General features: G+C 44.8%; 1 protein-coding gene across 2 annotated transcripts; it reads left to right on the top strand.

Moving 5' to 3' along the window:
• The first annotated feature begins 530 nt into the window (after positions 1 to 530).
• Positions 531 to 10,158, top strand: tgfb1a (transforming growth factor, beta 1a). 2 transcript variants are annotated; one of them, XM_076734592.1, is made up of 7 exons: positions 531 to 872; positions 1,443 to 2,597; positions 6,586 to 6,861; positions 7,002 to 7,236; positions 7,801 to 7,951; positions 8,596 to 8,706; positions 8,814 to 10,158. In XM_076734592.1, exons 2-7 carry the CDS (start codon positions 2,267 to 2,269, stop codon positions 8,859 to 8,861), a joined length of 1,152 nt encoding a protein of 383 aa, XP_076590707.1. In that variant the 5' UTR covers positions 531 to 872; positions 1,443 to 2,266; the 3' UTR covers positions 8,862 to 10,158. The 2 variants fall into 2 exon arrangements, with proteins under 2 accessions (XP_076590707.1, XP_076590706.1); XM_076734591.1 differs by having other exon boundaries at positions 531 to 2,597.
• Positions 10,159 to 22,228: the final 12,070 nt, after the last annotated feature.

Here is a 22,228-nt window from a genome sequence, read left to right as displayed (position 1 = left end):
CCTCAGACACAGACAGAATGATTGAAACCATCACTGGTTTGTTTTAGTCTCGCCTTCCTTTTGAAAATACACAATCCAACCTCTAAAAAGCACCCAGGACAGTGCACCACACAGGCCTGCCCTGTTGGCTCTCCATCCCATGAAATTCACCCTTCTACTTTTAGACATGCCAGTTCCAACTGGTTCAGTTCTCTGGCCTGGCAGTCGTTCACCTTCACAGCCACCAGGTAATCGTGTGTGTCACTTTGGCAAGACACCACTGCCATGCGAGGCCTGTTGGCATGTCAGTCATCACTGCCTCAGTGGCAAACAGGCCAGAGAAAGTGAGAGCTGCTGCCTCTAATGTCAGTTTTTCAGCGTGTTCAGCTCCTGGCTTCCTGATGTGGACACAGGGCAGGCAGCAGAGCTCTGTTAAACAGCAGATGTTTTACACTGCGGCCGTTACCCTCATTTCCTGGGCGGAGAGCTGCTCGCTCTATTAGACGAGGAACAGGAACCAGACAAAAAAAAAGAAGAGTTAGAGGGGGAGAGAGAGAAAGAGACAGAGCGAGTGAGCGCAGGAGAAAAGTTAGCTGAGCTCAGAGCTCCGACAAATCACTTTGTCACCAGCAAGCTCTGACAAGCACCAGGAGGGAGAGCGCTCAGGGTGAAAGGGAGAGAGGCAGGGAGTTAAATAGAGGTGCGAATAGGGAGCTGTGTCAGAGGAGACTCAAGAGGGAAGGTGTGAAGGAGCTGCGGAGGGCATAAACGAGGTGATACCGATGGATGGATAGAGGGAAGAGACACTGCAAGTCCCCAAACAGCGTGAGCTGAGAGGGGCTGTTACTCCCGCTACTGCTGCTGAGTCTGGATGGTACACTCACTTTAAAGAGGTGTGTCAAACTTCACATTTTGTTAGAGGAGGACAGTGCTTGACTGACAGCGTTTTTAATACTCTGATAGCATCCATACCGGGGCTGTTTTCATCTCAGGATTACACAGAGAGCGCCTGATTGTCATGCTATTGTGTTTGAGAATGAAGACACAGTCACACAGACAGCCGCTCTGTGTGTGAAGTAGGCATGAGCTGGAGGTGTTGAAAGCAATCTCTGGTGAATTGCAGCTGTACACAGATCACATGCTGTTATTGCTAAAAAGAGGTAGTCAGAGCAGAGAGCGATACAAGTCTATCAGATGTTTCTCTGTGGGGCATTTCTTAATGGCTGGTCTGCATTGGTTTGTGACTGGAGTGGAATAAGTCAGTGAAAGTGAGATTTTCAGATACCACGTTATTCTTTCTTTGTCCACACCGTGGATATTTGATTCGCTCTGGGCTTACTCAAAGCCCCTGAGAGTTTTATCTGGGCTGTAAAGGAAGCAGGAGGTCATCTGATCAAACTTCAAAAACAGAGAAATAGGGGGGGCATTTTTCCCATTTCAATGCTACTTTCTCTTCCTTACAGACATTTAGAGAGGGCCTGTTAAAGAGAAAATACACGTACAACAGTCCTGAATGATCTGTGAAGAGACCTTATCGGACAAAGAGGACAGGAAGCGGCGTCAGCTGAAAAGCTAAGTCAGTTGGACTCTCTTCATTCTGCTGAGTGTTGTACAGCTCCCTTCACATTTGCTCGGCTGGTCTCTGGGGACATGTAACAAGAGACTGCCTGGTGAGCAATGCAGCACTGAGCTGACACGTGGAGGTGTATACAGACACGATCCAATTTAATATTGCAGTTGGACGCTTGAAATCATATCAGTAACGAGTTGATCGGTGAGTACAGAACCATCTCTGTTGAGCATTGGTAGATTATTTTGACCCTGATGGGTGCTGTAGAGGTCTTCTGAACCTTGGGGGCGCTGTCTGTGTGCATGTTTGGCTGGGCTCTGTTGGCATTTGACAGCTCCTCTGTGGACTCACTTCAGTGTCTGAGACGTCATTGTGTTACCTGTGTGGCTGAGTCAGAGGCTGGCTCATCACTTGATGTCTGTCTGCCCACTTGGATTCCCTCCACCTGCTTCTATGCAAAGAAGACACAAGTGTTAGGTGGTTTTCAGCAGTAGCAGCAACAGCGGTGGCACCAGTAGCGCTGAACTTTCAGGACTCTCCACACTGCTTTAATTGTTCTGCCGTGTGTAAACACCTTGCGTCACTCACACCTCTCCACGGAGTGATTCACTGTTCCCTAAGCATCCCCGGTCAGAGGCAGGCAGTGAAAGAAAAGGTGAGCGAGGATTTTCTAAGAACCAAAGGGCACAAGTGGCCGTAAACAGGCAGGTTGGCACCATGAAGCTGGCGTTCCTGATGTTCATGGTCGTGTACACGGTGGGGAAAGTAAGTGGCATGTCTACATGTAAGACGCTGGACCTGGAGATGGTGAAGAAAAAGCGCATTGAAGCCATTCGGAGCCAGATCCTCAGTAAACTGCGTTTGCCAAAAGAGCCCGTGCCAGATCAGGCCGGAGACGAGGAGGAGATCCCCACCACCCTGCTGTCCCTCTACAACAGCACCAAGGAGATGCTGAAGGAGCAGCAGACTGAGGTCCAGACGGACATCTCCACCGAACAGGAGGAGGAGGAGTACTTCGCTAAGGTGCTTCACAAGTTCAACATGACCAGTGAGTACCAGATATCTGCCATTTTATGCTCGTATATTCACAGACACTCGAGACGCAAAGATCCACTGTTTGTTTCCAGTCTGAAAATGTTCAGATCTTACATTAACAGTTAAGGCAGAGGGAAATCAACAGGTGCTACAAGACCTGCTGCATGTCATTGAACCAAAGGTCTGAGGAATTTCGCTGTTCCAATATTTCGCAATGTCATTCTGTTGTCTCACCACAGTTCAGCATAAATAAGCCTTAAAGCCCTCGCTGGCATAGGCAAATTTAGTGGCTAAATTTACCAGAATTTGCCCGATGGCTATGTCAATTCCAATCTTGTCCATAAATTCTCTCAACATGTGTACCTCTTCTGATCTCCATCCAACATCTCCAGGCAGCTTGAGGAGTTCAGAGATCACAGGCGTTACACGTTAGCAGAGCTGTGTTTTGCATCTGGTCTGATGCTCCGTGTTGCTTTCGTGGTATCTATGGCATTTTTACTACTTTATTAACGCTGTTTGTTTGGCTAGCCAACATATGCTGTTTGTTCAGCCAAATGGTTTTTGGCTGTAATTGTGCAATGACTCCCACTATTATGATAAACAGTTTCTTTTTTTTTTAGTGTTGTTTCTTTGCTCCATTGTTCTCTACATGCCTATACTCCTCACCCTATCAGGCAGGCATCCACACTATCCCTCTTTTATCCACCACTTCAAAAGAAAGACTTGAGTGGATGGACCGTGCTCAGGAGTGTGCAGACCAAAGAGAGAACAAAGGAACTTTCAAAATGAAGGGCATGATTTTGTTCTGGTTAGATGAAAACCAAAACTGGGGGAAAATGGAAAAATTAGATGACAGGCGACATGAAATGCACTCCTTCACCCTCACCCTGTCTCATTCCCTCTCTCTCTCTCGCTGTCCCTCAGGGATTGGGGGTTTCCTGTAACTTGAGCAATGGGTTCTCCCTTGTTTATTCTGTCACTTGTTCTCTATCATATCTCTTTCTCTTTCGCCCTGACCATTTTCCGTTGCAGATCCACGTCTCTCTGCCATGGTAACCCGTCTCTCTCGCTGTCTCCCTCTCCTTCGCTCTTGCTCCTCTCTCTCTGCTGAGTTTCCTGAGCTTATTATCATTGTGTTTGCAGCATATTTGTGACAGGGCAGCTTGGCAGGAAGGAAGGCAGGCTGATGGCCACTGAGATCTTGAGTGACTCAGGTCCGGTACAAGCGGTGCCCATGGGGAGCATGTGTTTCCTACCTCTGTGGAATGCCAGAGAACACCCATCCACTGTCTTAACCCTCAGCACAGACTAAACCTCCACACTGGAAGAGGGTGGAAGCCAACTGTATGAGTGTGTGCGTGTGTAGGCCTAGCATGAAATGTTTTGCAATTATTAGAAAAAAGCTCACACACACACACACACACACACGGGGTGTGGAGGACAATCCAGCGTCTGCTGTTGTGTGAGAAGTGAAAGACAGTGTTTGAATAAAGCAATTAAAGTAGACTCCAACTCGAGAACAAGCTTTTTTTTTTTATATTCATTAACAATCCTATTCGTCACTTCAATTTGTGGTTCTTTTTACTGGACGACTCACACTTTCCTGATGCCCCATAACGGCCTGCGGGGATGCATATTTGTGTGCAGAGCATTTTAGACCTTAATAGTTTTAGTCTTCATTATGGTAATTGTGTGGCGGATTAGGCTAAATTCCTTCAGCCCGTTAGCAGTCACATCCGTCCTTAAAGCCCACACAACAAAACGGTATTGGTCCAAATTCAGCTCGTTTGCAGAGGGAACTCTTTTCTCCTTTGGAAAGCAGCCACCTTCAATGAAATGAGTTCACTGCTCGGGAGTAATTATTATATTTAAGAGTAAATGAAGCTGTTGCCACCCTACGATGGAGAAGAGTAGCAACGGGGGTCGGACAGTATGTGTGAAACAGGGTGAGGTGGGGAAACGAGACATTGACGAGTGGGCTGTGGGAGGGTGGAGCTGATCTCTGAAGGAGGCAGGTATTTAGGCTGTTGCTGGAATCTGGTTCCTCCCACTGGTAATTACAGAGCTGTCTCCCTACCTGTCACAACAGCTGTCCCCGGCTTACCTGCGGATAGGCCCTGATTCAACACACAAATCCCCCCCACACCCATGTTAGTACGCAGGCTAGGGCGCTATCTTTACCCCTATCTGGAAGAGCGAGGCCTTTCCTCGGCTGAGAAGGAGAGATTTTACACTTTGTGCCCTCAAAGTGCTGTTTTTTGACCACATGAGCAGTTCAGTCACGGGCCTCCAGAGACGATCCACGCTGTGTTGATAGGAAAGTAGAAGTGAGGATTAAGCTTCACCATAATTATGGTGCTGCAGCCAATATGCTTCTTAGCGGAAGTGACATAATTTCCTGTTTCGTAAACACTCTAACCCTTAACACATTTACATGTATCTCAGTTTACTCAAACTCGCTGGAGACGATGACTTTCCGTGCTTGGTGTTGCTTGGGTACATCGTTGCCAATTCACCGCTGTCCACATAGTGAACACTGTAGTGAAGCTCTGTGTTTCCATTCATGCACTTACAACCAAACATTTGACTGTGCTCTGGGTGGGACCAGTAAAATGTCATCTCATTTCCCTTTACACTCCACACCAGTTCTTTTTCAGTTTCAGTTTGGCTTCAGCGCGAGGGGTGAAACACTACCTACGCACCATCACAGATGGTGATACTCGTAAATGATCCTCAAGCAGCCGTGACATGGAGGTCCTGGTACAGCCTGGATTGAGTAAGCAGCTCAAGTATGCGAGGCTGGGTTGTAGCTGCTGTCAAAGAGTAATTCCTGGATTTGAGAGCAGAGAATCCTGGCTTTGGCAGGCTGAGGCAGAGTAGAAGGTTTGGGCCTGGGCCAGACCGGGGCTCCATTGATACACATCTCCGATTTCTCTGCACCCCTACTCGCACCCTTCCACCCCTCACAACTGTGGTTATATTCATGAGTGCATTCTTCACTCTGCTGTTGTCTTTGCATGTACCCTGTTGCTCCTCTCACTCTCTCTTTCGACTTCCCCCTCAATCATCTGCTTCCCCGCTCTTATCTTTGCACGGTTCTGTCCGACTTAATCCTTCGTAACGTAACGCTACTAGATTTATGGCGTTAAAGCCTTCAGTAGCTCGGTTCTGCTTTCTTTCAGGCTCTGCGGGGGGAAAGTTCCTGCTGTCATGATATGGGCAGGGATACTGTTAAAAACAAAACGCTCTCTATGTTCAACTTCACAGCAGCTGGAATAGATGAAAGTTTGGCTGCAATTAAGATTATTGAGTAACACTGTGAATTTGGCTCTTCCTTTATGTTGTGTGTGTGCAGTAAAACATTTATGAAAAACAATAATAACAGACACATCAGTGTTACATTATGGAGTGTGCAAATATAATGATAAGTAAATACTGAACAATGATGAAAGTCCCTGCCTGAATTAAACTTGTAAATTTATGGAGCTTGTGCACACTAACCTTTCCCTTGGAGCACTCATTTGCATGTGTGCATACAAGGAATTTGACTCTGGTTTAAAGGTTGCACTCCATGTACTTGCATAGAAAAAAGAGAGACAGCTCAACAAAAGCAAAAAAGACAAGAAACAAGAGACTGAACAATAAGTGAAGCAGTGCAAAAATATAAAATAAACAATATTTACAAAGAAAAATGAGCCAATTTATGTTGACGGTGACAGTGAGTGATGAATGTACATGTTAAAAACTGAAAAAAATTGAAATACTGACAATAATCCCCTTTCAAAGTAGTCCTCTTTCTTTATGGACGAGGTTGGTTTGAGACACTAAATTATATGACATGCCAGCAGGACATCCACTTTCCATTTGTCTCTTCAACATGCCTTCACATGACACACTGTGCCATCCAAAAATCAATGATATGTTTCTTGCCTGGACTTGCTTATCCAAAAAAAGTTTTATGGGATCTCCTAATAAGTAATTGCCTGTTTTACATGACGCAGGGAAAAATAACACAGATGACTTGAAAAGCATCTCGATGTTCTTCAACATCTCGGAGATACGGGAAAGTGTCGGGGATTACCGCCTGCTGACGAGCGCGGAGCTGCGGATGCTCATCAAGCAAACCGCCATACTCTCCGAGCAGCGGGTGGAGCTGTACCAGATTCTGGGGACCTCGGCCCGCTACCTTGCGTCTCGCTTCATCACTAACCAGTGGAAAGACAAATGGCTGTCCTTCGATGTCACTGAGGCGCTTCAGAACTGGCTCAAAGGGCCTGGTGAGACAAAACAAGCTTTATTTTTATATGCAGTGCTACGATAACCTTTGTCTATTTTTAAAATGCAATTTCCACATGATATTTCTCAAAGATAAAGCAACCAACCAGTTTAAACCGGGTGTAAACTTCTGTTTTGGCAGATGATGAGCAGAGTTTCCAGCTTCGGCTGTTCTGTGAATGCAGCAAGACTAACGGCGACACTGGCTTCAGCTTCTCCATCTCTGGGATCGCGAGTGGACGGGGAGACACAGGAATTTTACAACTGATGACGCAGCAACCGCCGTACATCCTGACCATGTCCATCCCTCAAAACATCAGCAGCCACCTCACCTCACGCAAAAAACGCTCCACGGACACAAAGGACACCTGTACAGCGTAAGCGATCCTACACGTGTCACATAGTTCTGTTGTATTTGATTTCATTGCCCTTTTTGAAGCTGCAGCAGGCATCTGAACCCGCTGGCAGCTTCAGTGACAGGAAAACAACAGCATTACTAATCCTGTTTCACTCAAGTCTGTGCATATGGCAAGCTTGGTGTCCTGACCATCGAAAGCAATTAGGGTTCAGTGTCAGTCATCAGGGCTGGAGGAGCAGGGGTTCAAACCACCAACCCACTCCTGCCTCTGAGCCACAGCCGTACTGGAGCACTGGCTGTTTGCATTTTGCACTTGATTTGTCACTTTCATGTGTCTTTGGGTAGAGAAGTGACTGCAGTATATCAGACACCAGACGCTCATTTAGGTAAATATAGTAAATCTTAGGGGTCTTGTTTAGGATGGGAAAGATTTCTCACATGCAGCTGCAATTTACACACCGATGGGATGTGTGCAGTCTCACAGTAAAACTGCCCACAAAAATGTACCTTCTACAGCAACTGTACGCCATCTCATCGTGCACCTCCCTTCACAAAAGGTGTTTCCCTGTTTTCTCTCATGCAGCCAGACAGAGACCTGCTGCGTGAGGAGCTTGTACATCGATTTCAGGAAAGATCTGGGTTGGAAGTGGATACATAAGCCGACTGGCTACCATGCAAACTACTGCATGGGGTCCTGCACCTACATCTGGAATGCTGAAAACAAATATTCTCAGGTACAGTGCTACGCTTTGCTGTACTGTGCAGTCCACATACGATTACAAGGCTGAATAAGGAGCTTTTGATTCACGGTCTGTGTTGTATGAAAGTCAGGGCTTGTTAAGAGGGTTTAAATCAGTGCTGGATGTGATGATCCATTAACTGGTCAGCAGAAAATGAACAATTCTAATAGCTGATTAATAATTCAAGCCCAGGACCGGGGTGTAGGATTAAGTGGAATTGAGCGGTGAGGTTGCAGATTGCCACCAACTGAATACCTGTCACCTCAGGATGGGAGAAACTAGAGTGGCTGCAAATGCGAAAAGAGCCCATGTTTGGTTTGACCACCAAATACCTGCAAGACTAATGACATGACCATGAGCCTCAGCTTTGTGCTTAGTGAACATTAGCAAATATTAGCATGTCACACAGTGACGTGGTAATAATGGTAATGGTAAACATTAAAGTAGATAAAAGTCAACGTGTTAGCATTGAAATATATATTTGTTGAGGGTCTTTAATCTTTTGATCCAACATTTTGCAGCTAACACCTGGATTTTAACAAAAGATCTCCCGTAAATCCATTGTCTGTCATGTCTGTCATGTAAGTCTGAGCTGAGTTCTCTGCCTTCATGTCTTTCCCTCGTGTAATTCTGAACAGATTTTGGCCTTGTATAAGCATCACAACCCCGGAGCCTCTGCTCAGCCCTGCTGTGTTCCCCAGGCGCTGGAGCCACTGCCAATCCTCTACTACGTGGGCAGGCAACACAAGGTATCTATACCGCAGCCGAGCAAACCTTAGTCTGTGGTGCGATGTTTGCAGACCTTTTTATGTGAAAGCAGATGATTTATCACATTGCTGCTGATTTTCACTTTCAGGTGGAGCAGCTCTCCAATATGATCGTGAAGTCCTGCAAGTGTAGCTAAAAACGCAGCGCGGCGCACCGCCCTGCCTCGCCTCAGACATAAACAGAGAAGGAAGACGCCGTGTTTGAGAGCACAGAAAGGAGCATGTGACAGAGATGAAGAGGATGAAAACAATGTGGACAGAATATTTCAAGTCATCCTTTGCATTCCACCTTCACTCGTGCGAGCTCTGTCATTATCATGTTGAATGCACATCAGACCATGGACTTCTTTATACTGATATTACGGATCTTATTTTCTATGTGTATATACTTTTTCCTTGCAGTAGTAAAAATGTCTGTCTTGAAATGAATTAATTTATTTGTTGGAGGGACAGATCTGTAAAGAAGTGATACACATGTATAAAAGTGTGTCAGTTTGACATGGAAACGGATGAAAAGGATTTATGAGAATCAAAAAAAAAAGGAGGATAAAGGATGCCAAAGGACATTAAGACCAAAATGACCTCAATGGAAGAACACTTGTTTTCACAGGTGATTGTCTGGGGCATTTCTCTTTGCCATATCATCTTCCTGAAGAGGTCATAGTTAAAGGTGCTAAATCCCAGGTATGAAAAACAGTGGTTGTTGGGGTTTTCCTGGAAGATAATGCCACAGGTGTTTTTGGAGAGAGTTACACCATAAAGGACAGCAGACAACCACAGGGACAGTCCAACCTGGGGAAACTCCCTGTGACTGAGAGACTCGTCAGCCAGCGTTTCACAGGAACCGTCCATCAACCCACGTGATTTATACAATGCTTTTCCTGTCACTGTGTTTGTGTTCATAATTGAACGTCAGCTCGTCCTCGTGAAGCCCGCCGCGCTGTCAAAGCCGTGAGTAATATCAGTGGTTGTGATGAGAGTGATGACACCGTGTTTTCCTCCCTCTCAGTGTTTGCAGCCTGTTTGTTGTCTTTAGATGGTGAGGGTCAGGGGATGTGGTTGTGGTGTTGGTTTTAGGGAAGCCGTTCAGACTCAATACACACATTTGCTGTTTTTTTTTTTTTTTTTAAACCACCATAGTAAATTAGGGGCAATTTATTGCCTTTTATTTCAGGGCAAGTTTTTACTTTCATCTGAAGTGTGATGCTTTTTGCACATCTCAAGAATTAATTCAGCTTCTAGATTTGTTTTAGGAATAAAACCAACATTTTTTTTTTGTTTGTTTTTACCATACAGTTTTCCGTATTTTTAAAGTGCACTTATAAATTGAAATTTGCATTTGTAAATATAAAAAAAATTGAATAAAAAAATTATGTTAAGTTATCACATCAGAGTGGAATATTTTCGTGAGCAAATAAAACCACAATGCAATGTTTCCACTTGTCGGCTGTGTTGTGTAGGTGTGTGTGTGTCTTTCACTTGTCAGTGCATGCATGTGTGTATGTGTGTGTTTTACTCATAGCGGGGGGGGGGGGGGACATGACGTTGACGTTCAAATCAAAATATGAATGAAGGGTTTTTTCTTGTTAGTGCTGCACATGTTTTGCTCTTTGACATTTAGGGTCCGGTTGGCTCAGGTACAAAACCTTTGCTGTGACTTGGGTTGGAAACTGAGAGCAGGCCTGATGTACAAGGCGCCCACCCAAACACAGCTCCTACACTTTTTCAGTATACAGCTATTCTTCGGCTTAAACCTCTCATGTAATCCCTTGCTGATGGGGATACACCTCCCTCAGCATGCACAGAGCACACGCCGCGCTTCTTTCAGCACATTTTTAGAAACCAGGTTGACGGTCCAATGTCAGGAGAGAGATCAGGCTCTGGAAAAGCACGGTGGATGCCAGGTGCGTGTGGTCTACTTCTGGGCAAGCGGTGGATGCCTGTTTACTCTGGACGGCTGTGGACTGACTGAAGAAGAGCAACACGCTCTGCTGGGCTTCACCGATGGCTAAGCCAACACCAGAATTCCCGGACGCGCAGCCCGTTATTGGCACTGCCTTTACCTGTAGGGATGCACGCCATACCAACATTTTTTACTATCTCCCAGCACCTCGTCCATCCCCACCCCCACCCTGCCAGCCCCACCCCTCTCCCTCAGTACTCAAGGGATTACTGGCAGCCCACGAGGCTGAATTGGAAGTGAGGAGAGCAGGTCCAGACCCGTTGGTAAGTCCCAGACTTAAGGGCAGTGACTACATGGAAAATTAAACACACATACTGTACACATGCACATGAAAACACTGAACCCACTGACACACAGCCACGGCTCAAGCACATCAACGCCAAATGCCTGACATAAGCTTTGTGCGAGCGAGCGGTACCGGGGGATGCTTGTGCCGCGAACAAGGTGACAGCGATCTGTGCTGTCTTGTTCCAAAGCCGGTCACGTTACCCAGGGTTCCTCTGGAAAGCGCAGGAATTTTCCTCCCGTGAGCCAACACAGAGAGCGCTTGTTTGGAAAGCGCTCTGTGAAGGCAGATAAACAAAGTGAAATGAAACGTGATCAGCATAATTGAATCCATTTTTATCTCACCTCGCAAAATGATTCAGACAGATCCGCCGCCAGGTCTTGATTTTTAATGGTGCCGAGGCACAATATGTACCGTTTCATCTTGGCAGGGTGAGTGTAATTGGAATGCTAAAAGGTTTTTTTTTTTTTTTCCAAGAAAACAGGATCATTACCAAACCCAAACATGCAAGACACAGGTTTTGTTGGAGGAGACAAGATCATTAAAATCAGTTTCAAAAAATGCCTCCACTTCCACCTGTTTTACTTTCCCTGCAATGACCAAACAAAGGGCATGAATGTCGAGAGGCCCATAAATCTATCACGGTGTTAATGGAACAGTCCCAGAGGGAAGTCAAACTCTAGTGGGCTTGTCCCTCTAACCGATGTTCATTTCTCAGCAGCTGCTTCCTCTCGAGCCCTCGGGCTTTTTATGGGACTGAAACAAACTGCTGACACCTCCTGCAACAGACTGAAGCACATCCCAGAGAATGCTCCGTGGAAAGAGAAAGAAGGGGGCACTTGAACGCACCGTGCTGTGTAGCCGATGTTACACAAGAGAAAAGACTGAAGACAAACGCCTGCAGCGTTTCAAGGTCAAGCAGGTGTTCTTTTACCGCTAACGCAATCCACGTGCCGGGTTTATACGACTGCATGAGTAACCAGAAGATTGTTCTTTTGTTGCTCTTCATCTGAGTGAATAAGTCACTCAATTTTGACATAATTGGCCCTTTAATTGACTCCATGTGCGGTGTTTGTCTTCTTTTATCCGCGAAAAAAAATGAAAGGCTCCGTTTCATGTAATGCTGCCTTTGTGGCACTTTTACAAGCTCACAATGAAAACTGATCATGCTAAACGTAAGCTGATTCGCCACACCGCTGGTTTGAAATGCTATTTTGGGTTCTGTCTTATTACAACATCTATGACATTTGCAATTATATGTCCACTGATCTTTTGCCACAACTGGTCATTAAAAGTGGAGCAGCAGAGCGGCCTGGTGTAATTCCTGTGGACTCAGACGGAGCTGACTGTGACCTTAATAACACACTGTGGTGTCCTGCTGCTGCTCAGCTCTGCTTCACAATCATACAGCTGCTCAAAGCCATTGTTGCTTCAGGTGCTGAATCTGTGCGCATACACACACACACACACACACACACACACACACACACACACACACACACATCAACAAACATGCCTTCCTACTCCCAGTTCTAACTGTTCTGTGATTTTTTTAAATTTAATTTTAATTTCATTTTTGTTATTCCTCATCTTATTTTACATTCATTTTCTCAGCCTGTTTTTCTGTTCATTCTGTCTTTTTTATGTGAAGCACTTCATGTGTGCACCGTGCATGAAATGTGCTACACAAACACAGTTTATTACCATTATGATTATTTTTATTTAGTTTCACTTTAAGACTTGACCTTGGATTGTTTTATTTGATTAATTTATTGTCTATGTTAAATTGCTCTCATATATAAATATATATCTATTGATAGAAGGGTTCTGGCTGAATATAAAATATATATATAAATATATATTGAACTAAATACTGACTCTGTTTCATACATCTTTATGTTTTCTCTATCACTGAATTTAAATGTGATATATGTTAAATTTTTTTCTTAATGTTATTTTATCTATTTATCTATTTAGCTCTACCTTATCTTATTTATCTTCATTCAAGTCGGCCAGGAAGCCAAATTATAACCTTATTAAAGAGTAAAAGTCAGTTAAAGGATTTGTGTAATTTGCATTTACAAAAGTTACTTCAGTTAAATTTAGTTAGATTACTATGTTGCATAAACATCCTCCCGTGCTTGACAGGATGACATATTAACATTAACTCACACACACACATTTTCCACCAAATTAAACTTACACACACACACACACACACACACACGCACACACACACACCCTAAACTAGTCTCGCTGAATTTTTTGTGTCATTGTTTGTGATATATATGAATTAAACTTTTTTTTGTGAGTCCAAAGCAAAGTGCCTACAGGTGATTTTCTGTTTTGACGTGTTTTCAGAGGAGCGTGTGAAGGCAGCACTGCTGATCATGCAGAAGGTTAGCGGTGAGTTGACGGGTCTTCCCTCTCCACCTGTCTTGCCTTTCCCGCCGTCCCTCTCACTTCACACCTGCAGTTTAAGCGAAGATGTTTATCACAGTCTGAGTCAGCCGACCATATCTCTCGCTCCATCTCCTCTTTTCTCCGTTTCCTCTCTCATCTTTTTGTTAACCCCTGCCAGCTCTTTGAAGACTCCCTGAGTTATCACCTGAACTAAACAAGGCAAGCGATAGGGGAAGAAAACAGATGTAGGTGAATGAATGGGAAAAGACGGAACAAAAGACCTCACACATCTGCTCACCAGACATTTAGCTACAACGTTTTAGCATTAATGTGTACAAAATACAGATCAACAGGGGAAAACCGACATATCCACAAATGAAAATGTCTCATTTGGTTTTCACCAGATGGCGGCTGACGGTGGCTTTTGTCATGCACATAACCAGTAGCTAACATCATAGTTTAATACACGGAGGATCAAAGGCAGAGGAGAAACTCAAACCCGCTTCAAAGTGAAAACTACAAAGGGAAAGTATGATAAACCGTGTGAGAGTGTCTGAGTGTGGTTAGAAAGCACGCTGTGCCTTGACTCATTTGCTGGACCTCAGTAAGTAAGAAATGTTTTCTAAAAAAGGAAAGGTACCAATTACATCTCTGGACTGGCTCCTTCTCACAGTACCGCCCCTCCGTTTCCTTCCCTCCCAAAGTCTCTCTCTCTCTCTCTCTCTCTCTTTGTCCTTAGATACAGAGGGACAAATCTGCCCCTATAAACAGCTACCACGTCCCCGGGTAATAAACAGAGGAGTGGATCTGTCTCTGGGGTCTGAAAAGACAACATTGGTCATGTAGACACTACACCCAGAGGAGAGGCAGCCTCGAAATAGCAGTTTGATCTCACAACCCCGGCTGAGGAACGTACCCCAGTGGGTGATGATGACGGAGGGAGGGGAGGAGAAGTGATGAGAGCGGCCCCGAGCTAGTATCTATTGCACTAACATCTGCGGCTCAATGAGTTTTTAATAGAGGGTTCCTTTCAACGGCCGTTTCTAAAACTCAACATCTTTTTTGTTGCGGCTTATGAAACTCGAACACAGCAACGACAATTTAAAATGTGCATCGACTGCTTTGGTCACTCTGGGACAGATGGCCTTGCTGTTCTGTCACCTTATTAAGTCTTTCTGGTGACCCATAAGTCTAACATTCACTCTCCTGTTAGCTCTGTTTTGTTCTCCACCAAGCGCTGACTAAAATATCCTGCTGTTCGGTCGGATGTTTGACTGGTGCCTAAGTTTTTATGCTGGTCTGAACACAGCGTTCATCAGAGATACTTTACTGAAAACCTCTATCTGCTGCTGCTGGAAACAAGGTTGGGAAAACCAAAACAATCAGCTAAAAGAGGCTAAGAGGCTTCGTGGAGCTTGGCTTAGTCACCTTTTTCACATGAGATTACAGCTGAAACTGATTAATTGGTTTGGTTGATCAACAGAAAATATAACTATTCTGATAATTAATCAGTTTTCAAGCAAAAATGTGGAGCGTAACCAAATTCCAGCTCATCATTTGTGAGGATTTGCTGCTTTTCTTTGTTTCATATTACAGTAAACACAATGTATCTCGGTTTGTAACGTTTGGTTGGACAAAACAATCAATTCATTAATCGTTCATCAATCCATTATTTTAAGATTCATTGAGAAAATGAGCGGCAGATGATTGATAATGGAAGTTGTTAGTTGCAGCCCGACATGACATGTTATCGTACAATTCACTGTAAACTAAAGTGATCAGAGCAGATCGGTCCTTTAACGATGCATTGTGGGATCATATATGTCCTGCATACAGGGTATAAGACGCCAGTGGAGCAGGGGCATGCTGGGAGAGGGGGCGGGGCTTCAGCTGTCAATAAACCCCTTAGTGAGCTTGGCTGAACTGACGCTGTGACCCTCAACAGTGGGAGTAAACTTAGGTTCAATCACACTCTATTACTCATCCCACTGACACACACACACACACACACACACACACACACACACACACACACACACACAGAGTAAAGCAGGGGCAAAACTGCTGACTCCAATTAAGAGAGGTGTGACTAAAGTCACAAATCACACACTGTCGGTAAGCTGACACAGTGGACAGGAAGAAATATCATCTTCCCGTTCTGTGAAGGCTCACACACACACACACACACACACACACACATATTGGCTGTGTCACATGGTAACCTGACTCTTCTTATTGGATAAATGGGAGGTAATAGGGAGGTGTTAGGTTTTCCAGGATAACTTGGTAGAGGGTCTGTTTCAGATTAGTCGGCCGTGATCTGCCGCCTCCTGTGTCACTGGGGCTCTCAACTGTATTGATGGGCGTACAAGAGGTTATGACAGCAGAGAGAAAGGCTCGGCAGCCTGTTACTCCATTGCTTCCACTCAGAGGGACATTAGGTCAGCGTGCCCCCACCCCTCCTTCCTCTCCCCACTGGCTCTGAATTCCCCAATGAACAACACATTCCTCCTTCCCAGTCCCTCTGTTTATGACACGCCATCCTTTCAAGCAGCATATGAGTGTTTGTGTACATGTATGTGCATGCGTGCACGAATGTGTGTGTGTGTGTGTGTGTGTGTGTGTATGTGTGTGTGTTTGTTGGCCTTCAGCAACTGAGTCTCGGTGAACATAAACGTTTCAGCATGACACTCTCAAAGCGGGAGTGTGTGTTTGAGTTGTGAGTATTCTGCAGACAGGACACACCTGAGCAGGTACGATAAGGGCATACATCTGTGTCACAGCTGTTTTTTTACATTTCTGCACAGCGGGCGTGATCTGGGCCAACTGAATTACACAGAGAGAGGAAGAGTGCATGAGAGCGATGGGTGGAGGAGAAAGCTATGAGTCATCACCAAACTTCGGATGCGCTCGTTTTAAAAGGAAGAGATTGAGAAGGGCAGACTGGGTGTTGAGACGAAGAAAAATAAATGAGTTGCTTTTCTAATTAAAGCAGCCCTGAAGGAGAGGGTGGGGGTGTTAGGGAGTTGGGGGGGTGGCGGAGGTCAAAGCAAGCTGAGTCATTCCTTTACACCCATTTCCTGTGATCGGGGCACTTTGGGAGCGGGCAGCAGGGTGAAATTATGTGTTTGGTTTATGCAATCCTTCCTCATTTCTCCTCCCATTCAATGCACTCTCACACGCAATCACATTATACATGTGCACGCAGGGGAACATATTCAAACACACTGGTTCGTTCACACACACTCATACAGCATGTATATATGCATACCTGCTCATACATATACATGAGCTCATACCTCATACACACAATAGATCTTTTACATCTGTGCTAAGAGAGGAAAAACGTGCTTCGCCTAAATCAGGCAAGTAAAAATCATCGTTTTTTAAGCTTTACTATTGTTCCATACTTTTTTAACTGTATCTGATATGTTCTTTCATGTTCTATAGCTCTTATTTTGCACTTTTAACCAACTGTGAGGTACCTGTACTTGAGTATTTAAATCATATATTTCATCAAACTTTTCAGATAATACAGAATATAGTCAGTTTACATTATTTTTCTATACAATACTGTTACACTTTGCAGATTTTTCCAAAATAAACAACATGATTTAACATGAACATAATTCTTTTTTATATGTTAAACTAAACAATAGTAGGTTAAACTTTCTCCATCGCAACCAGTCATAATAATCAACTGCCATATATTATAGATATAGCACATGTCAAATCTCTGTATGACTACTTTCATTTTTGATAGAAAAGTGTAGATAGATGCATTTCTGCTGTTAATACTTTCACTTCTAAAGGAATATTTTGAAAGCGGTATTTCTACTTTCATTTACAGCACAAAAAAGGAACAGGGGTGGGCAGGAACACGGACCTCAGACTTCAAAAGTGGGCACTAATTCAAGTCAGTTTATCTCAGCGTGGCCACCTCAGCTGACCTTCTGGCACTGCTGATTCACAAAGGCTAATGCTCAGCGCACTGGAACCCGAGAGCTCCACACGCAGCACGCCATCCCTTGTGGCATCTGAGCAATTAATTTACGCTGATGATTTTTCTTGACCACAGCGATGATAAAGAGAGAGATCACAAAGTCGGCTGCATTCCACTGAAGTCCAGTGAGAGTTTGGAAATTGGCATCTGTGGTTGATTTTTGGTTCAGACCACTTGATGAACACATCTGACTGCGCTGCTCGTGTGGTACTCGTTTTCCTTGAGATATACCCGGTGGTCTCAGCACTGCAAATAGGTGCAAACAGTCCATCTGCTCCAGGGAGTACCTACATTGATATGGCCTCCCCTGCCTGGCCACCCAAGTGTTCAGGATGTGAACTAATACATTACAGTAAGGAATCATACTCCCTAGAGATTAAAAAAAGGGCTTAGGGATGAGTCTGGAAGGCACCCAAAGGTCTGTCAGTAGTTATGCTAACTGACAGGAAAGTCCAACAGTAAAAGCAACAGGAAGAGGAAACTCTCCCCCACCACATCCTGGATGGCCTGCCTATGTGTGAATGGATATTTTCAGACACTGTGCAAGGTTTCTGAGTCTGTATTTGTGCTTCACAGCTGGTATTGACATGGCAAAGTTTTAGTGTGTCATTAGTGACTTAAAAAGCATCTGTGTTCCCGTTTGTGTGTGTCCAATACTGTTCAGTGGTTGGGAAAGTAATGTTGTTCCACTGACAGATATTTACAGTTTGTCTTGAACGCTTGTGACATGGTAGTCTGTCTAGTGCTTTGGTTGTCTGTTATTGCCGTCTCACCACATCAGATCCCAGCTATTCACGCCACTTGAGACAATTCAGCCCCGTCAGGAGAGGCTGGGGGGAGTTTCTCAACAATCTGTCTCTCTTTCCACCTTGTTTGCGGAGCCCAATGGAAGTCTTCCTTCCCTTTTAAGTCCCGTAGTCATCTAATAGTCCGAGTATGTGCACCCAGACATCCTGAGTCACTTATGATGCGGGTTCCTTTCTGTGGGAAAGCTTGACCATGTGTGCAGCGCTTGATCGTTCATTGCTCATAAACAGTAGGAGCACAGCCTGCAATGTAAAATAAACTAGCCGCCACAACATGTCGTCGCTACCGTTAACTAGCGTGAAAACAACAACCGCACTGCCAAATGAAAGTGCTGCAGCAGGTTACAAAGCTGCTCTGCTTTCTCCACCGTCGCTCTGACAGATCATCCTCCGGCTCTTTCATGTTTTATGAGCCCAACTGCTAGAGGGTTGCCGTCTGGCACGTTAGTACAACTGTAGGATGTGGGTGTGATGCAGAGCCTGTCACAAAGCTGGTGTTACCTCCAGGTCACATGAGCAAATAACTTCTGCACCGCCTGACTCCAAGTGAGTCCTCCACAGCCTGGATGAAAACGAGCACTAAAAGGTGTTGATGAGGTTGAGAAGGTGAACTGTGGCTGGGTGAGATCACGTGTAAAGTTAGATTTAAGCTTCTGTCACCCTCGACGGGTTTGGGAGGATGATTGATGTCATAGGGCGATGTGGAGCGGTGTCTGCGGTGGTCACTGTCTATAAATATCATACTTGGGTTGTTCCTCCTCTCTCTTTCCTCATGCTCACAAACAGCATGTACCAACCTTTTCACCTCCAACATTTACAGCCTCTTGATTCAGTGTCTATTTCACATCCTCCTCGTCTGCCCTGCGCTATCTATCTGCATTCCTCTCTGCAAGTTTCTGCCTTTCTCTCCGAGGCTCACAGACATGGGTCTATTTGCTTGAATTTCTCATTTCCTGTTTGGGGTGTGTATCCGATCCCTTGTTCTCGTGCCCAGCACACATCAAACACTCGTGCTGCTCAAAATGAGAAAAGGAGACAGAAAGGAGGACGCACAGAAAGCATATAAATGAGGGAATGATGGCAGAAGTAGATATGAAGGGGAGAGGGGTGTGTGGGGGGAATCAGGATGAACATGTGAGGACAGTGGAAGGGAAACAGTGACTGATGACACAGACACAGTGAAAACCAAAGGAAAATGAAAAATGAGTGGAAAATACAAAAGTGGTTAATTATCATAATATCCACAGATATGGCCAAATAAGGCCAGACTCGTGCCAAACGCTGAGTTCATACCGCAAATTCGTTTTTCATCCTAATCTAATTTTTAAGGAATCTGGGCTGCTTTCATTTCCCATAGCAATTTGTTTTTATTTATTCTAATTATCTGTTTAGCCGGTCATTTTCTAAATTTCCTTTAACGGGGCTGTGGTGCCAGCAGTCGATCAGGGGGTTTTTGTGTGTGTGTGTGTGTGTGTGTGTGTGTGTGTGTGGAGGGGGGCTGCCTGCTGGGTATGAGCCATTAAAAGAAAGACAGAAAGAAAAAACCCTCCCATCGTCTGCTTCACACTTCCACCGTCACAGACTGATTCCATTCAGGCTGTGTGTGGCCTCACGTTCAGGTATGGAGCCGTGGTTTCTGCGGCTAATGTCACTCCCCTTATTGCATTAGTTAAAAAAGCTGACATGACTGCTATTAATTCGCAAAGTCTAAATTGCCTGTTTGATTGGAAAATTATTCTAAGAGCGAGCCGCATGCCAGTGCATGCTGTGCAAATATGACACAAAATCTGGCACCGCTTTTTGTTGTCCAAGTGCTGAAATGGAGAAAGATGTTTACGACGGAGAGGCAGTGGGCCACGTTTGAGACAATCAATCAGAAAGTTCCTTTTCGATTGCCAAAACATTTTTATGAATAGAACAAACGGCGTTTTCTCTCTGGAAAGAACTATCAGTTTTCCCTGTTTTTACAACAGAAAGAACTCCGACCCTCACAGCAGCCTTTGTTTTATCCAACTACGCATACCAGCAAAACTGGTATTGAGACATTATAATCAAACATAGAAAGTGACTGAACTGTTATTTAGGAATGTGAAGCTCTACCTTTAAAATAAAGCCACAGCAGCTTCATAGGTGCCTAAAATGTGTGTTTAAATGCAAAAGAAACCAAAAGTGTAATATTTTGTCAACGTGTTCAGTTGTCAGATTCTTATAAAATCCTGTGTGCTCACCAGGATTCGCACTGCAGCTGATTGCGTTGCAGGCAGCGAAGGTAACAACCTTATACTTAAAACAGCCCTACAAGAAATGTAAACAGACGCTCAACAAAATATAAACACAATTGCTTTCTATACAGACCCCACCCCTCACCAACCTGGTGAAAAGTCCAAGAAACACAGGAGAAAACAGATGAGGTTTTAATGTGGAAAGGTAGCCAGCAGCAGACTTTTGAGGTAGGTATGCATCACTTTTCTTTTTCCAGTTACATGAAGTTTCCAGCTCCTCACTCCCCTGTAGCGCAAATAACTGCAGTGAACATGCGATGTGTCATTTCAGGAAGCTGATTTCCACATTGACTGATGGCTACTCTGATCAACAGGAGGCTCCACGGGGACATGGAGCGGAGACTTTGTAATGCTGCCCAATAACGTGAGCGATGGCTGCGATTCGTAGATGACTCAAAGAGACAATCAACCCAAAAAAATGGCGTACGGTGGAACCAAATGTCTGAACCAAGCACAAGCAAGATAGAGGGAAATAAGAAATAGGAGGAAGGGTGGAGCTCAAGAGGATGAGTTTTTTTTCCCCAATTTATCTTTAATTTCGCTTGAAGTCCTTTGCCCTGCCCGCTAGAAAAACATATGGTTCAAATAAGTGCGACCCCCCACAGACCCCCTGAAGTCATGCTCTCATTAGTGAGTTATTTGGAGCAGAGGAGGGGAAACAAGAACTTTTTCAGCTTCTACAAAACACTGGCAAAGTCTGACATGACGGTTAAAGGGGTGGAGTGAAAGAGTAAAAAGGGGGGCGTTCAAAACACTCACCACGCAATGTAAGACCACTGCGTACGGAGTGTTTGCTACAGGATAATAAATAGTAAGAAGTCTGGATCGGGCCTATGTAACATATACTCCGCTCACTCTGAGGCCTCATCATTCATTGGCTCGTGACCCTGGAATGTCACTCACATTCCCCCTGACCTTCATCCCTCTCTTTCTCTGGTTGCTCGTATATCTCTGCGCTCCTCCGTTTGTGTTTGTTTTAACTTTCTCAGGACCCCTCCAAAGCCTACGCTCATGCATCGCACACCCAAGAGGACAGCAATTTCCCTCCTCCGTCCTCCCAGCGAACCAGATTTGCTCTACCTCTCTCCCTCCCACACCGTCTCTCCCACTCACTGTCTGCGTTTACTCTCATGTGGGGCTGAGGCTGTAACGTCAGCTTGTTCTCAGTCAATCTTGTTGTGGTTTTTTCCGTTCGTCAAGAGCTACTAGTAAAACCATCACAGAACGAGACGTGTTATGGCTCAGATAAAAAGACGACTCATAGATAATCTTGCTAAGAGAAAGTGAACTCACTCTGGGGTTAGAAAATTGTTCAACAGGGGTCATAGTGAGTCAGCCGACTGTTTGGCCTCTTACTCTTCACTGTGGGATGTCGCCTATGAGTCAGGGCGGCAGACTGGACTGGGCTGCATCCTCTGTGCCACATGCTTCTCTCCAGCGTCTCTTATTCTGCTGAACTTCTAACCCTAACCTTCTGAAACCCAAACACACCAAACCACTGACCTACATCTCAAAAGGTTGACTTTCCCTTTATGATGCACAAAACCAGTGTTGGGAGCAACGTGTTACTGTTCTTCCACTACTTTTGGTGGTAACTGGAACTGCAGCTGATTACTTTTTCAAATGAAATAGTGCATTTACAATTACTGAAATTAAAAAGGGCTCGTTATTTGTTACTTTTGTCTCACATGAAAATAGAGGACAGCTGCAGAGGACAGCAGACAAATGCAGCCCATTCCCCGGATTTAGTGGTTTATGATC

The sequence above is a fragment of the Chaetodon auriga genome, chromosome 7 (assembly GCF_051107435.1).
Source record: "Chaetodon auriga isolate fChaAug3 chromosome 7, fChaAug3.hap1, whole genome shotgun sequence".
NCBI classification, from domain to species: domain Eukaryota; kingdom Metazoa; phylum Chordata; class Actinopteri; order Chaetodontiformes; family Chaetodontidae; genus Chaetodon; species Chaetodon auriga.
The sequence above is the reverse complement of the archived record's forward strand: the minus strand, read 5'-3'. Positions and strand labels throughout refer to the sequence as shown.

What these genes read in the sequence shown, in the direction of transcription:
- tgfb1a (XM_076734592.1), top strand. Translation starts at nt 2,267, where the DNA reads ATGAAGCTGGCGTTCCTGATGTTCATGGTCGTGTACACGGTGGGGAAA. An exon ending in ACAAAGGACACCTGTACAGC is followed by an intron (nt 7,237 to 7,800) that starts GTAAGCGATCCT and finishes TCTCTCATGCAG; the next exon opens with CCAGACAGAGACCTGCTGCG. An exon ending in ACGTGGGCAGGCAACACAAG is followed by an intron (nt 8,707 to 8,813) that starts GTATCTATACCG and finishes TTTCACTTTCAG; the next exon opens with GTGGAGCAGCTCTCCAATAT.